Below are 17,464 nucleotides of genomic sequence, written 5' to 3' on the forward strand. Positions count from 1 at the left end.
TTCAACTCAGGTCATGATCTCAGGGTCCCGGGATCGAGCCCCACATTGGACTCTCTGCTCAGCGAGGAGTCTGCTTCTCCCTCTCCCTCTGACCCTCCTCCCCACTTGTGCCCTCTCTCTCTGTCTCAAATAAATCTTTAAGAAGAAGAAGAAGAAGCAAAACTGGATTTTCTATCTAGCCCATGAGCACGCAGACCCCTGGTGCCATCCGGAAGAGAGACGGAGCGAATCGAAGTTCAGAGAAGACAGAACTTCCTTAAAGGGAGAGGGGGAAACAGCAGTTCTGTAAGTGGATAGAGTCACCAAGGCCTGCCCTGCCTGGCCTACCTTGACACCACCAGCAGGAGCAGGCGCTGCTTCTAGAAACAAGCACTCAGTTTGTCGGACAGAGTAGGTCTTTACGAGGATCTGCGTGGCCTCGAGAAGCACCTCCGGTGTCACCCCCTCCAAGAAGTCTTCCTGCTTCTTCAGGCTGGGCTGGAGCTCTCAGGGCTCCTCAGACCCCCACTTACAACACCGATCTCACTGCCTTGTTAGAAGCTGCCAGTTCCCAACCAAAGTCAGAGCAGTGGCCCAAGCCAGGGATTGTCTGGCGAAGTGGGGGAGGAGATGGTCCCGAGAGAGGTAACAGCTGGCATTTAGTGGGCAGGGCAGGGCAGGGACGCTGGACATCGGCACCATAAAGATCGCCCAGCACGACTCCTGCCGAGAACATTCTGCCACACACTTGTGGGTGGACTGCTGCGGGCGGTGCTCTGAGCCCAGAGCGGCACACAGAAACACAAAGGATTTTTTGCCTGGTTTCAGCAATCAGTGAATTTTTCAGGAATGCAACTCAGATATAAGTTGAGGGAATCTGTGTTGCCCTTTGTGTTGTTCAAAATTTACCAGGAATTGTTTTTTTTCTTTTCTTTCCTTTTTTTTTTTTTTTTCTATTTCAGAGAATGCATCACTCGTGGCCATGCCAGATGCTTGCATTGGTGGCTGCCCTAGTCATGATTCACAGGCAAGCTCTGACTGCGTCCTCGGGCCTTCTAGTTGTGCCCGACATCAACTTCTAAAGCGCCTATTACTTCATTAGAAATTGCTTTCCTTTTACGTCTCCTTTTTCTCACACTTAGGACATTATATTTGCCTCATTCCCTGCCCCCCACCAGCTCCAGGCTCCCTCAGACCCTGGCCCCGCCCCCCCATTTTATACGACATAAATATAGATATGCATCGGTTGTATTACTTTTGAATTCCACTTAAGAGTATCAAAGCATGCTCTGGTTCTGACAGGCTCAACTGCAGGTGGGCAGGGCCACGTGGAGCTCATCACCTTGTCGCCAGCGCCTAGCCCAGGGCTCAGCAAATACCTGCCAGATGATTTCATGAATCTAGAAATGACTCTTTCATGCGGATGAGATGGGACCTGAATTTATAGCCGAGAAGGGAGGAAAGGGATGAGGTACTGCAAGTGGAGGGAAGGACAAGAGGGCGCCACGTGGAGGGGACAGTGAAGTGAGAGCAGCCAGTCACTTTGGGTCTGACGAGCTGGGACGGGAGGGGACCAGGCGAGGACCCTGAACCTGAGTGAGCCTGGAGCCCACAGGCCTTGGCAATCATGAACTCTCTGGTCTCCCCACACCTCCACTCCTCCTCCTTACCCCGCCACTCCCAATCCATAAAGGAGAACAGAAGGAAAGAGAGGGATGGCCCCAGGTCACCCTAGAGCAGAGGTTCTCAAGCTTTTTTGAACTGACTCCCCAAGGAAAGATATTTTTGGATCACCATTTCATGAAACAACATGGGGGGCTTCCGTCCCTGGTAAGCGGGGCAGGCTCTGATGGGGCTGAGAACGGTGGTTATAATATCTTTTGGACCAACCCAACCAGAAAACAACTAACACAACCGGATTTTTCAAATGGGTATAATTTTAAGACTTCTGAAAGAGCTGACAAACTAGCGAAGAATTATTGGGTCCAAGCAGAGGATCAAAGGGAAGTTAGAAAGCTATAGAGACACCCAAGCTTTCACCCTGAGAATAGTCACTGATTCCAGAAAACAGACTTTTTATGTGGATGGTTTCATCAGGGGAAGGGGGTGGGGTGCAGAAATCCAACCCCAGGCCCATGGAAGGTAGGAGTCTAACAGGAGACACTCTGCTCAAAAAGCTGGAATCCCAAAGGACTACACCCCCAAGTGAAGGCTGAACCTGAAACAGAACAGCTCCTTCCAGGAGCTAGAGCCCTGATGGAATCCCCTGGATGGCTCAGGAAACCGCAAATCTGCCTGGCCTCAGGCAGCCTTGGACAGGTGGAGCCCCAGAGTCTGGTAATAGGATATGCAAACCCCCTCTGGAGGAAGGTACCTCCCTCCTGGTCTACAACCACTTGTACCAAATTCTTCAATGCAATGGCCAGCATACAGTCAAAGCCAGCCAGGAACTCTCGAGAACTAGCTGTCATGAGAGAGAACCAACCCACCAAACAGACAGTAGAAATAGATGCAAAGAGACTCCAGGAAGAGACAACATTGGTAGAACAGATATGCCTATTCTGCTTAAATCCACGAAAGCCCGAGGATTCCCACAGAGAAGAGGAAACTGTAAAGAGTAACATCACGGACTGAAAAAGAACCAAATGGAATCTCTAGAAATAAGAAAGCTTCAACAACCACATTTAAAACTCATCGAACGGGCACCTGGGTGGCTCAGGGGGTTAAGCCTCTGTCTTTGGCTCAGGTCATGATCTCAGGGTCCTGGGATCAAGTCCCGCATTGGGCTCTCTGCTCGGCAGGGAGCCTGCTTCCTCCTCTCTCTCTCTGCCTGCCTCTCTGCCTATTTGTGATCTCTCTCTATCAAATAAATAAATAAAATCTTTTTAAAAAAATAAATAAATAAAACTCACCGAACACATTTAACAAGAAGGAAGGAGCTGAAGGAAGAATAAATGAAACAGGAACAACCCCTACTATCATGATGCATTCGGATTCTATTGTGTCCAGGTCTTTAAAGGATGGTGGAGCCCCTAAAGGGACTTTGCACAGCCACAAATGGGTCAAAGCCTGTGTCTGAATGAATCACTGCTCCGGAGTGTCCCAGGAGGGGGAAGGAAGCCAGACATGATCTCTCCCTACTCCTGACTCTTCTGTCTTTGTCTTGGAAAGACTCCCTAGCACTTGTCAAACTTTTTTTTTTCTCTCTCACACAGATCGTCCTTTAGAGCCTGGTCCATGGTGCATGTTGGGAAATGCTTGTTGAATGAATAAATGACTTGAGTCCTCTCCAATATTTGTGACACACCTCCATGCTTTTACGGGACTGTTAGCCTAAAGGCAGCACTGTCAGAACCCCAGAAAGGGCTGGAAACTTTCTTCTCCCCAAACCCCAGGGCAGGAGGGCAGGATGGGAGGAAGAAGGATAGAGGGTGACCAAGAGACCCGCCGGGTTCACACAGGAGCAGCAGCAGCAAAGGTCAAGAGAAAAGTCTGGGTCTAGGGAGGTTTCCAACAGTCAGGACGGTGTGTGTTGGGGGACATGCACTCATGGCTAAGGAGGTCCAGAGCCTGTGGGGCAGCAGACAAGAGGATATTCACATAATAAACAAAGTCTAGCGACCTTCCCTGAAACTCAAGTTCCTAACAGTTCAAAAAGCCACTGCCACTCGGGAGCTATAAAAAACACAAAGTCCTGGGGCACCAGGGTGGCTCAATCGGCTCAGGTCATGATCTCAGGGTCGTGAGATCGAGCCCCTGGGGTGAGGCTCCACACTCAGCTGGCGGGGGGGGGGGTCTGCTTGAGATGCTCTCTCCCTCTCCCTATCCCCTTCCCCAACCCCTTGTGTTCTTTCTCTTTAAAATAAATAAATTAATTCAATCTTTAAAAAAAAAAATACAAACTCCCAGGTTCCGCATCAATTCAGCAGGCTGGAGCAAGGCTAGGCGAGGTGGGGGGGGGGGGCGGGAGATATGCATCTATAAAGGCACCCCGAACCCCAAATAGTTCTGCTGCTCCAACAAGGTTGAAAAACACCAGTGCCAAGGACTGAAGGTAAGAACACAGCACAGGAATAAAATTCTACAGCCACGGTAACGTCCAAGCTCTGTGAAAATCGTGTAAACATCTGCTTCTAATTATTTTCAACATTTAGACTCTACCTACTGAACAAAACATAAAAGACTTCATTGTGGTTCCAGAAGAGAAGGCAAGGTCATTCGGTCTCGATGTAAAACTGAATGTGCGTCTGGCAGCAGAGGGAAGGGGCATGGGGCAGTGCAGGGGCTGCTGGCCTGCTGGGGAAACCAAGGTGGAACCATGCCCCTCTCCCCGGGGTTTATAGCAGGTGACAACGGAGAATCGCGACAAGCTGCCCCCGAGACAGGCTGCCCTCGGGAGGACGGGGCAGAGGAGGCGGAAGAGTGACCCAGGAGAGCTGAATTCTCCTGGAATAAGCAACACGGGGCGAGACCTGGGAGCAAACAGAAGAAACAATGAAGAGCTTGAAGGGACCGCCTTCTCCTATGACATTGATCTCGCCCCCCGCCCCCACCGGCTCCCTCCGGCTGGCAACCTCGCAGCTGGTCCAACCTTCTGGGAGCACACCTGCATTCGTTCAAAATGTCAAGGGACAAGGGTCTTCGCTGCAGCACTGTCTGGAAAGATGGAGATTAGGAAGAGCTCAAGTGTCCATCAGAGGGGACTGGTTAAATACATTCCAACTGATCCAAATAATGGAATGTTCTGCAGCCGTAAGAGGGAGAGGTCAGAATTTCCCACACATGCTACATGTGAGTAAACCTCGAGGCCATTATGCTAAGTGAGAGAAGCCAGTCACAAAAGGACAAATACTGGATGACTGCACTTGTGTGGGTACTCAGAATAGTCAAATTGATTGAGGTGGAAAGTAGTATGGTGGTTGGGGATTGGGGCTGCGGTGGTAACTATTTAACGGGTTTAGAGTTTCAGTGTTACAGGAAGATGAAAGTTCCGTGGTGGCTGCCTATCGGTGACGATAGGCTTTTTTTTTTTTTTTAAGATTTTATTTATTTGACAGAGAGAGATCACAATTAGGCAGAGAGGCAGGCAGAGAGAGAGAGAGAGGAAGGAAGCAGGCTCCCTGCTGAACAGAGAGTCCAACATGGGGCTCCATCCTAGGACCCTGGGATCATGACCTGAGCCGAAGGCAGAGGCTTTAACCCACTGAGCCACCCAGGCGCCCCGACAATGTGCTTAATGCCACCGAACCATATACCTAAAAATAGTTAAAGATGGGAAACTTTGTGTTAGCAATCTTTACCACAGTTTAAAGATAAATAAATGTTTCCTAAATGTTTCAAAGCAGCTAAGTCGTAGAAACACTATTTTCACACAGTTGTCCAGGACACAGAACAAAAATAGTGTCTAAACGAAAAAAACAAAAGCAAAAAACAGAGTTCAAGATCTCTATATGCAAATATGAAAAGGTCTCCAGTAGGATCTGTAGTAAGATTTATAAAGTAAAAACAAAACAAAACAAAAAACAGAAGAATGTATATAGAATGCTACCGTTGTGTAAGACAAGGGGGAGGGACCCCAAATATATGTCTGTATTTGCAAACCCTGGGGGATGCATAAGGAACTCAGGAAAGTGGTCTCCTGAAGGGATGATCATAGAAGAGGGGAGTGGGGGGACCAGGCAGGTGGAAGCAGACCCTGTCCACCTATCTGTACAATGTTTTGATATTTTAATCATATGAATAAATTACCTAGCCTGTTTTTCTACATGGTTGCCCCCAGGAAGGGGAGACAGAAGGTCCGAGAGGGTGAGGTGGGCCACCACGGCTTTCACCTTGAACCTGGAGTCTGTATTTGCATTGCTTTTATAAAACGGGGTAGGGGGGGAATGAGAACAAAATTTTAAGGGGCCAATAAACAGAAAAGATGCTCCATCTCACTAGTCCTCAGAGGAATGCAAATTAAAACCACAGTGAGATGCCATTTCACACCCAGCAGGCTGGAAGAAATTTAAGTGGGATAGACCCAAGTGTGGCAAGAATGCAGGTAGAAGCTGTGAGGGGAGGGGGGAACGCACCCACAGTCTGTGGGGGGTGAGCACGCACAGCCCCATAGGAAGGCTCAGAAGAGCTTCCTCGAAGCAGGACTCCCCCTCCCTGGGAACACACCCAGGAAACTCTTGCCCGGAGCCCAAGGACGTGGATGGGACCGCTCACCACAGCATGGCCGGCAACGGCCAGAAGCTGGAGATGACCTAAGTGGCCATCAGCGGGAGAACCGATAGAAGGCTTGCTGCTTATTCACCTGGTGGAATATTCCATAGCAGTTGACTAGATGAACTAGACCCACGTGTGTCAATGTGCAGAAATCTCACAAACGGTGCAGAATGAAAAATGTGCAGAAAGATTTTAATATACAGGATTATAAAAACAGGCAATAGTACTCTGTATCATTCGTGAATGTAGCCCTGTGGATTAATAGCAAAAGTATAAGAACAGGCTCCTGAAATATACACAAATGTCTGATAAGGATTTGCCTCTGGAGAGGGAGGGAGAGGAAAAGGATCAAGGAGAAGACCCAGAGAGCTTCAGCTACAGGCATAAGAGGCTTTAAAAAAGACAGGGTCTGGGGGCGCCTGGGTGACTTGGTCAGTGGAGCATTCGACTCTTGGTTTTGGCTCAGGTTGTGATCCCAGGGTGGTGGGATGTGGGACTGAGCCCCACATCAGGCTCTGGGCTCAGCGCAGCATCAGCTGGAGATGGTCTCCCTCTCCCTCTCCCTCCCCTTCTGCTCCTCCCCATCTCTGCACCTGCGGTCTCTCTATCTCTCATTAAGAGAAATACATAAAATCTTTTTTAAAAAATGACAAGGTCTGAAATGAGCATGGCAAAAAGGATTTTGACAGAGCTCTCTTTACTTCGAAGTATGTCTGAATCATCACAAAAAAAAATAATAAATACATAAACGGGGCTTGGAAGGCGGGACAGGTAGAGCAGAAAGATAGGCTTGGGGGAGGTGAGGGCATCCAGCCATATAAATACAGGGAGGGCACCTGATTGGCCTCCTCCCCCAGCACTGCCCCTCCCCGCCACCAGTCTGGCCCCTGTGTACATTCCTGGGGTCATTGTAGCCGGGAGTATGGGCTCTGAGCTTCCCTAAGGTAGACTGGGAGGCGAAAGCTGTCCAAGCCCTTCACTGGGTTTCCCCAGGCTCCGCATGGAAGAGGACATAGAAAAAGGACTCATGGGAGGGAACATGCCCAGACCCCAGGGTCTGACCAGCAGCTCACAACTCAGAGCAGCCATAACCCCAAGATTCCTATGATGAGCAGAGGTTAGAGATGGTGGGCTGGACTGGGTTACCCCACACATTAGGGAACCAGTAGCTTGGACCTCCCCAGGCCCTGCACACTCTGGAAAGAATTCCCAGAACATGTCAGGGCTTGGAATGGCCTTAGAAGATGGCTAGAGCTGAAACCACAAACGAGAAGCATAACCAGGGGCTTATAGGTTGGCTGGGAGCATCCCTGGGCTTTGCCAGCTCAGCCTGGGGGTCTCCAGAGTCAGCAGGTGAGAACAACCTAGCTGCAGGGGGAGAGAGGGAGAAACCAGGGTTCCCAGCAACAGCTGGGCCCACCCAAGGAAGGCAGAACAGCACTCAGGGGGCCTTAGGACACAGCCATCCCTGAAAACTTCTAGCCCACTTGTAACATGTCTCCCATGGCCGCCATGCCCTTGCTGGGACCTCCTTCCAGTGCCAGGGTATTTATGGGAGAGAACCAGGACTCCCAGGCGGGAGGCCAAGCTCCGTTTTCTTTTCTCCTCTGCCTCAAAATGAAGAAGTTGGAGGCCACGTCTCTTTGTCCCAAATTCTAAAACTCCGGCTGTACCCACCAGCCCCTGGGCTGCACAGAGACCTCGTCCTATCTCAGAAGGTCGGCTCTTCTCAGGTCCAAATGGGGCCCCAGGGAGTTCAGAGGGGCCTCTGCCTGCCTCCCCCAGACACCACAGGCCAGGACCTGGGGCAGAGAGGGCAGGGAGGAGGCTGGAAGCTCTCTGAGTTGGCTGGGCACAGGGAGGCCCCTCCCTCAGCAGCCTCAAAAACTCTCCTACTTTGGGCTCCAGGAGAGGTCCAGGCGCCATCTGTGCCTTCAGGACCTGGGGAGCAGTCAGACCTGGGCCAACAAGCGGGGGGCCCGCACAAGTGCCCTGAAACACCTAAAGCCTGGGCCCAATCAATGCCTTGGAGGCTGGGTCCGACTGAGGGACCCTGGGCCGGGTCACATCAATGGGAACTAGAGCAGCCAGGCCTGAGAGAGGCGGCAGGGGCAAGGGGAAGCCTGAGGAGGGGCGATGCCCATGTTTATTCCTCAGCTGTGTAGCAGGCCCCCACTCTGTGGCAGACACCACACAGAAAACAGTGAACAAAACAACCAGAATGGAGGTAAGAGAGGCAGCGGGGCCCGATGGCAGGGCTGAGGGGTCCACGGTGGTAAGGGAGGGAAGTCCAGGGGCAAGGCCCGACCTAAGACCCCCAAGCACAGCCCGAGACAGAAGCAGAACAACAGGTGTGGGGCCCCTCTGCGGGCTGGGGGGCCCCCCTCCATCTCCTCCCCCTCCCATGGATGGCCAAGGCTCCGGCAGACCGACGAAGGCCGTGGATGCCACAGGATTATCTTAAACCCCACTTCCCTCCCAGCATCCCCCCTCAAGGACAATCCCAGCTAATCTCTCCCCAGAGGAGCAGCCCCGTGGGCAGACAAGGCGGCAGCTGCCTGGCATGTTCCTGCCTGCTCCCACCCTGCTCACCACACCCGGATCTGTCTGATTGTCTGTCTCAGCCTCGCAGGGCATCACAACAATAACACCTTGCCCCAGCTGGGCACGGTGACAGCGGGAGAGCATTTAATTCCCTGGGCGCCCCTGGGCCTGCAGGGTGGGGCTGAGGGCCCCCCCTTGCCCAAGGCCCCTCAGCAGAGCCTGGCCAGGGCCCCAACAACTCCCCTAGGGCTGGAGTCATCCAGGGCCTGGGCCTGGGGACACAGTGAGACGGAGATCACGGGTTCCAATCCCCTCACCACCCCTACGGAAGCACATGGAAGAGCTCTCCCCCCGGCCCCCAGGACCTCCCAAAGCCTGAGGGAATTCTCCCTCCCCTGCTCCCTCTGAAAATGCCCCATCGTGCAGACAGAGAAGGCCTTGTGGCTGGTGGGGAGTTGTGGGGGCGAATGGCTCCCAGCCAAAAGTGGGTGTGCCCCTGAGGAGTGGGGTGCGGCCCCCAGAAAACGAAGGCAGAGGCCGTCTGTGCCAAGATGGTAGTGGAAGCCAATGGGGGGGTTCCCACCGACAGCAGTGTGAGGACTGCCGGGCAGCGCCTCATCTGACCCGGCCCGTGGGCGCTGGACGGGGTCGAATGGGTTCTGTCCCTGGTCCAGGACTCCGCAGCCTGGGAGGAAGGGTGGTGTGGAGGTGGGGGTCTTACCTCGGAATTTCTTAGGCGGGTTGTCCAGGTCCCCCGCCGCAGGCTCCACCACACAGCGGTCATCCACCAACCTGGGAGAAAAGGTAGCCCAGTCAGGGGGAGAGAAAAGACCATCTCCCCACGTGTCCCTCCCTAGGGGCAGGGATTCAGGGCACCAGGGAGGCCTCCCCAAAAACCCCTCTCCGTCACTGTCCAACTCCCAACCCCTCAAGTCTTTCCCTTTCCTGGCACCACTGTTTTTTTTTGTTTTTTTTTTTTTTTTTTTTTTTTTTTTTTTTTAATATTTTATTTATTTGACAGAGAGAAATCACAACTAGGCAGAGAGAGAGGAGGAAGCAGGCTCCCCGCAGAGCAGAGAGCCCGATGCGGGGCTCGATCCCAGGACCCTGAGATCACGACCCGAGCCGAAGACAGAGGCTTTAACCCACTGAGCCACCCAGGCGCCCCTCCTGGCACCACTGTTAAAACAGATGGGGGAGTCCTAGGAAAAGCCCAGAGACACACCCAACCCACCCCCCAACCCCCGCCCTCTGCTGGACAGAGGGAGCCAGAGCTGTCCTGTGAGGGGTTCTACCCCCAGTCTGGTCTCCCACGCACTGTGGATATAAGTCTCATGAAAGCCCTGAGACCCTGCTGCCCAGACCTGAAAGGGCAATGGGCAATGCAGGAAGGAAAGGGAAGAAGGACTTAGAGAAACAGAGACAAAGTCAGAGAGAATCAGAGAGAGTGGAGGGGAGACACGGAGAGAGCAGAAGAGAAAAGATAGACAGAAAAATAAGTAGGATACAAGCAGAGGTACAGAAAGACTGGAGACAGGTGGGCAGATGGGAGAAGATTATGAAACACCAAACTAGGGGGACCATCCTTTGGTCTCAAAGACCAGACAACAAATATAACACCTTCTCAACCCCAGTCAGGCCCCTCCTTTTTGAACTACCCTAGGGCCCCAAATCCCCCCTCTTAAGCCACAACTGGAATTAATCCTGAATCTCTGGAGGACAATCACCCACTGACCCATTCAACCATCCACCCACCTAGCCACCCATCCATCCATCATCCATCCACCCACTCATCTATCCATCTACCCATCCATCCATTCGTCCATCTACCCACCATCCATCCAGCCACCAATCCATCCATCCATCTAACCCACCCACCCATCCATCGATCCATCCACCCACTCATCTATCCATCTACCCATCCATCCATCCGTCCATCCCTGCATTTAAGTCTTTAATGCCATCCCAGGCACTAGGATACTGTGATGATCATCCACCCTTTCAGAGGCTAAGTCTATTTCAGCACTTCACAGCTATTCCCTCTGAATTCTCACGAACTTCCCCACAGGGTCTAGTCATTAATACCATTTTTTACAGAAGAGGAAACTGAGTTTAAAGGTGAGATAATTTGCCTGAAGTCACAGAGCTGATTCCAAAACCCCCTCCTCCCCTCCTTGGGTTGGCTAACAAGGTCTTTTGTGATCTGACCTCTACCCACTCCCCAGCTAGCCTCACAACTTCCTGCTCAAACCATGCTAAAGCCCGCATTGATTCCAAGGTCCCTGAAGCTTTCATCCCTACAGAGGTGACTACCTCTGCAGTGGCAGTCCGTGATGCCCTTCATGCCCAACCCACCCTGGCTCCCCACCAAGACCCAAGCCTAGCAGACCTCATTTATTTCTTCAGCCTTCAGCCCCTCTCTCTACTCTATGAAACCTCCCCTGGCCAGTGCCCTCCCTCCCACTGGGCTCCCTTCCCCCGTGTTCCCACAGCACTTGGTCCTGGCCTCTCCTGCTGCCGTGTCTCTTCCTACTGCCACTATTTGCCATATCTACACTCTGGGTTCCTTGAGGACAGGCCACTGTTTTTTCCTTGGGCATCACCAGCACTTAGCTCAACGTGATCCATAAGAATAACAAAAGCAAACAGGACTTTGCATCTAATGTTTTCATATATTGCTATTTAATTTTCTAAATCTATTTTGTTGTTGCTGTTGCTGTTGTTTTAAAGATTTTATTTATTCGACAGAGAGAGACACAGCTAAAGAAGGAACACAAGCAGGGGGAGCAGCAGGCAGAGGGAGAAGCAGGCTTCCCGCTGAGCAGGGAGCCGGATGCAGGGCTGGATCGCAGGACCCTGGGATCATGACCTGAGCCGAAGGCAGATGCTTAACGACTGAGCCACCTAGGCGCCCCTAAATCTATTTTGTTATTATTGTTATTATTTCCATTCTTACTATTTCCATTCTCTGCCCCATATTCCGGCAGAGAAGCCCAAGTCGAGAGAGGTAAACCGTCTGGCCAGGGACACACAGTCAGCAAGAAGGGCTGGGTTTTGAAGCCAGGCTGAGCAGCGTCAGAGCGGATGTTGGGCAGGACTTCACAATGATGGGGAGGGGAAAGGCAGCTTGCTCTTTGAGGATCGCCCCGGCCACTTTGTCTCTTTCCCTTTTCCCAGCCCCCAGTACCAGATCAGCACTTGGCCCTCGGCCCCGTTCCATCTGCTCGCACTCCCTTAGGCATCTCAGCCACACTCATGGGTTCAAAGGACTGCTTTAGACACTGACCAATGCCTCCCACATCCACCTCCCCCACAGACTCCAGACCGCAGCTCTAAACACCTCCACCTGGACGTCCACGGGCATCTCAGACTCGGCAGGTTCAAAAACTGAGTTCCTGATCTACCACTTAAATGTGCTCCTCTTGAAGCTCTCCCCATCTCAGTTGACAGCAATTTCATTCTTCTCGTTGCTTGGGCCAAAAACCTTGGGCCAATCTTTGGCTCCTCTTCCATCTGCTTCTCACACCCCATCTGTGAGGCAACCCTATGGGCTCTATCTTCACCGTATGTGCGGAATCCCACCCCTTCTCATCTTTGCCACCAGCACCTGGCCAGCTGTCCCCTGGATGTGGGTAACCACCTCCCCATCGATCTCCAAATGTCCCCTTGTCTCCATAAGACCCATTCCCCACACAGCACACATACCTTTCCTTTAGAAGGTGAGTCAGATCAGGGCAGTCCTCTGCTCAGAACCCTCCAGAACTACCCATCTCCAAGTAAAAGCCAAGAATTCACGATGGCCTGAACCGACATGATCGTGATCCAACCCTCACCTCTCTGAATTCATCTCCCTCCCCTGCCCCTTTGCCCACTCTGCTCCAGCCCACAGCCCTCCTCCTCCAGGCTCCTCAAACCTTCGAAGACACTAGGTGCTGCTTCTTTTGTCTGCCCCCAGTCACCCTCCTGGCTCCCTCCCTCCCTCCCTCACTTCCTTCAGCTCAAATGACCCGCCACCCTGAACACCCTCCTTTTTAAAACTGGGAACTGCTCCTTCTCACACTCCTTAGGGTCCTCCCCACCTCGCTGTTCCCATAGTACCTCTCACCACCTGGCCTGCTGTATTTTTTACTTCTTTATTTTGGTTACACCCCCAGCCCCGACTTGGTATGGAAGAGCCATGAGGACAGGGATGGGTCTGTTTTGCTTCCTGTGGTATCCCCAGACCTAGACCACTGCCTGGCATACAGCACACACACATGGAACACACAGTGAGTGAGTTAATTCACTTTACCAGCTTCTAAGGAAAGTAGATGAAAAGCAAAAGGTAAGGCCCCTGCCTCAAGGAGTTTCAAATCTCATTGGGAAGACAAGTCACACGCTCAGAAGAGTTTATGACATAAAGAATATGTATGAAAGCCAACTGGTGGTACCAGCTGTGGATTTTGTCCAAATCCAGGGAAGGAACAGGTCAGAGCTTGGCCAATCAGAGGAAGTGTGAAAGAAGAGCCAGGAGCTGTACTGAGCCTTGAATAATTCATAGAATTTCCTGTAAGACATTAGTGAATCAGATTAGCTGCTTGTCTCTTAGCAAGGCCCTGAAGGGAGGAGACATGGGATGGTTGCATTTTGATGCGGGAAGGAAGGAAGCACAGGCCCTGGCCTGGGACCCTGCACTGCCAGGGGTGGACAGCCAGGGCATCATGGAAGTCAGTGTGCCTGAGGACAGGCTGGGGCCATCCCCAACAGCCCCTATCAACAGCACTCAAGGCCTTGGGGAAGGCCACCTCCTCAGAAACTCTCTGAGGAAAAACCCATTTTCACCCTGACCCCACCACGGCTCCCCTGGGAGCTCCTCGTCTGGGCCACACGTGCAGGAAAAACACACACAAATTCAGATGCCTGGCGTGCTTTTCCTAATCCCCCTGGCACAAATCTGCCTGGTCATTATGCGAGGTCCATCTGTCCCCTCCCACTCTAACACAGCTTCTGAAGCCCTGATGTCTCCCACTCAGCAGCTCCCCCCCCCCCCCACTGCCCCAGCGTGCAAAGCAGGGCATATATTGGGAGTGTGAGCTGAGACAGACAACACAGGGAAAGGGAAGGATTGATCGGGAGGGGAAGACAGCCTCCAAGAGAGCTTCAGACAAGGTTGAGAAGGAAAACACTCTCAACCTGCGGGCTGAGAGGGGACAGGAACGGTCTGTAGGAGGGACCAGAGCAAAGAAGCAAGCCAGGTAGGAGGAGAAAAGAGGCAGGGGTGTTTCCCAAAGGTATCAGGGGAACAAGGTCAGTAGATCGGACTTTCGGAGGTTCTCCTGGCTCTAACATTTCACACCCTCCGTCCTCCAGGTTTGGGTCCCAGACTAGCAGAATCAACATCGCCCACGAACGCTGGGCTACATTCCGTACATCCTCCCAGAAACGTCTGAGGGGTGGCACCTTGCCCTACTCATCGTTTTATTTCCCACCTGGTGCTTAGGGCAGCTCCCCACCTAGCCCGTAAGCAAAGAAGCCATCGGCAGGGTGTTCAGAGTCCCAAATGTCCCCAAGCGCCCCCGCGAGAGCCTCCCTCCATTCCTGTGCGTGTACTCAGGAGGACTGAGGCAACCCAGGAAGGTGCTATCGGGAGGGAGGGGCGGGAGGGGTGCCTCGAGAAACCATTAATAGATAAGCAGGGAAACGCTTATCAGATGGGCTGCAGGGAGACCTGAGGCCAGAAGGAGGCCCAAGATGACAGGTTAAGTTCCGACGGAGGCAGCGCCTCAGGGGGCAGCCCAAGTCGGGGCAGCTACGGTAGTCGCCCAGCGCCGGCTCCCCCGGGAGCCCTCCTACGCCCGGTCGGCACTGCGCTCTCAACCACCAGGCCCCGGCCGGCCCCGCCCCCCGCCGCCAGGCCCCACCTCTGCCCCTGCCCCGCCGCCAGGCCCCGCCCCTGCACCCGCCCCCGCCGCCCGACGAAACTCGCCACCCCACGTGCAGCCGTCGCCGCGCCGCGCCGCGCCGCCTCGCCCCGGCCTGTCTCGACTGCAGGCGCGCGCGGGGGCGGGAAGGTGACGTGCGCCGCGTTCGCGCTTTCCTCCCTTCCGCGACTCGACCTGTTCCCCTCACTTGGCACCCACGTCCCGGGCTGTACCCCCCACTCGCCGGCACGAGGACATCTGGGTTTATAAAACTAGCCGGACGCGGGTCACAGGTGCTTCGGGTAAGCACCTGGCGCTGTAACCAGAGCCGAGCTCTGCGGGCGGGGGGAAGTAGCCGCGTCGCTTCACTCCACCCGGACCCCCCCCCCTCCCCCCCCGCTCCGGAGCGCCTCGGGCTCCTCCCCAGGTCCCGGGAAGGGCCGACTCCCACCCTCTGCCAGCCCGCTGATCTCATCGTCCCCACCTCCAGGAGTTTGCACACCAGAAACCCTGTCCCAAGTCCTGCCAAGTCCTGCCATCTTCAGGGCCGTGCTTAGGCTCCTGCAGAGTTCCCCGCCTGCTCCCACCACGACACCGCCCCTCATCTAAAAGCAGGTACCAGCCGATACACATTCGCAGTAGGAAAACCAACTTTTCGGAGTGCTGAACGTGTTTTAATTTATAAGCTGTTTTTACATCCAATACCTAATTCTATTCTCACACAGTTCAGTGTGAGGTTCACTGAGTAAAATTAAAGGCTGCCTCCGCCTCCCCCATCTCAGCCCACAGAGCTGGTGAGTTGATGACACGTATACAAGCTAGGTCTCCATCCATTCAACAAAACCTTACAGGGAAGCCATTATGTGCTTGGGTGGGGTCAGGAAGCTCATACCCACCATGCTGAGTGCCCTAAGGACAGGAGCCATGTCCTAGACCACCCCAGGGCCAGCGCGCAGAGAACACTTCCTGCTAGGAGCCTTCCATCTGCTGGGAGGCACAAAGCCAGTTTGAGCCTGGACTTGCAGGGCCCAACAGGGTATGGGCAGAGTGGGCAGTGGGATGAGGATTAGTGGAGAGGGGTCTAGCAGGAGGCCTGTGGCAGGGTTGCCCTGGACCCTTTGAAGAGGAGATGGTTGACAATTCTGCTCTACAAAGTTGTGGAGGAGGGTGCTGTCCCTGAAATGCCCATAGGGTCTGCACCCCAAGACCTTGGTGAGAGGGAAAAGAAGAAGGCAGATGTGTCCAGGGACCTGCGTGGCCCCATTCTGCCCTGACTGGACTTTGAGATCCAGGTAGGAGTAATAGCAAAGGCAGTGGGGCGGGTCGATGCCATCTGAAAAGATTAGATAAGGGAGAGGAAGAAAGGAGCTAGAAGTGGGGCAAGGGACTATCAGAAGAGCCTAAATCAAAGCCTGCACCCACCATCAGAGCGGGCACCAGACTGGGAACCCTGGACTGGGAAATGCCTGAAGGACTCTATAGACATTCCCTCCCTAAGCCAGCTTGGAAACTGAGGCATGGAGGGGGAACTGATGCGCTCAGATCACACAAGTTAAAGGAACAGCCAGTTCCAGACCCCAGGTCTCTGACTCCCAGCCCAGGACACTGGCTACCACCCCACAAATCTAGGCCAGACCCAAGAATGGCCACTCCCAATGTGGGCACTGTTAGAATACTGGGATTGGCGGATGGTTCATATAGGCCTTGGAGTCCCTTTTGCCAAATACCAAAGTCACACCCACTAGATGGGGGTGGGAAGGGATGTTGGGACAGGAACCCTGGTTCATTGGCAGGGATCCCCGCTCATCAGAGAAAAGAAATTCACTTCTGCATCCCTGAAAACCATCCATTTACTTAACTTCTACATATCTTTCTGTACCAAAGATCCACCACTAGCCACCAGAGGGACCAGTATACAGAACAAGCCTGGATGAGTAAATGTTTGTTGAATGACTTCACAAAGTCTCATGACGGCTAAGAGAGAGAGACTCTCTGGACCAAAGGGCAGGCAGGTAGGCTTCCTCTTCAGAGAGCTTACATCTAGAAAGGACAGTAAGCCACACACTCAGAGAACCTCGAGAATCTTTCCACTGAGGCACGGAGGTGGCAAAAATGAATGAATTTTGGGCCCACTAGAAATAAAGATCCCTGGCTATAGTGCATGGCTTCAGGACGCTGCTGGAAAGCTGAGAAGAGACAAAGAATGTGAAAGCAGGGGCCGTCCAGCTGGCTGGCCCTCACCTCACCCACAGGCTTTGCCCGGCCTAGGCCTTTCTCCTGCTCTCCATAACCCGGAACTGGACTCAGCCTGCCTACAAGACGGAGTAACTCAGGCCTCAGGACTCCCCAGAGCAGGCCCTGAGGCCCAGCCCACCCAGCTCCAGACTGCCGCAGAGCTCTCTGGGAAACAGCAGCAAAAGCCACCCTGACAAATCCAGAAAGTGAGACCGTCTGTAGCATAACCAGCCCTGTCTTGTCAGGAACTCAGTATCATCGTGGGAAAGAAAGAGGTGGGGGCCTAAGAAGCAAATGTAACATGTGGACCTTGACTGGACCCTGAACTAAAGAAACCATTGGTTGAAGACAGACTGACAGGAGAATCTGGGTGGCTCGGTGGGTTAAGCGTCTGCCTGAATCAGGTCATGATTCCAGGGTCCCAGGATCGAGCCCTGCATCGGACTCCCTGCTCAGTGGGGAGCCTTCGTCTTCCTCTCCCTCTCCCTTTCTCTCTGTCTGCCATTGCCCCTACTTATGCTCTCTTTCTCTCGCTGTCAAATAAATAAATAAAATCTTAAAAACAAACAAACAAACAAAGACTGAGGACAATG

The 17,464-nt window shown here is 53.2% G+C and overlaps 1 protein-coding gene across 4 annotated transcripts in view; it reads right to left on the reverse strand.

Moving 5' to 3' along the window:
• Positions 1-17,464, reverse strand: part of ITPR3 (inositol 1,4,5-trisphosphate receptor type 3) — a 66,067-nt gene that overhangs the window by 41,094 nt on the left and 7,509 nt on the right. For 3 of the 4 annotated variants that reach the window (XM_046004188.1, XM_046004190.1, XM_046004189.1), the window contains exon 2: positions 9,458-9,528. In XM_046004188.1, the coding sequence (XP_045860144.1) occupies positions 9,458-9,528 (71 nt within the window). Of the gene's footprint in view, positions 1-327; positions 567-9,457; positions 9,529-17,464 lie in introns of those variants that run through there. The other variant, XM_046004192.1, reaches the window with a different exon arrangement.

This window comes from Meles meles, chromosome 5 (genome assembly GCF_922984935.1).
Source record: "Meles meles chromosome 5, mMelMel3.1 paternal haplotype, whole genome shotgun sequence".
Lineage (NCBI taxonomy): Eukaryota > Metazoa > Chordata > Mammalia > Carnivora > Mustelidae > Meles > Meles meles.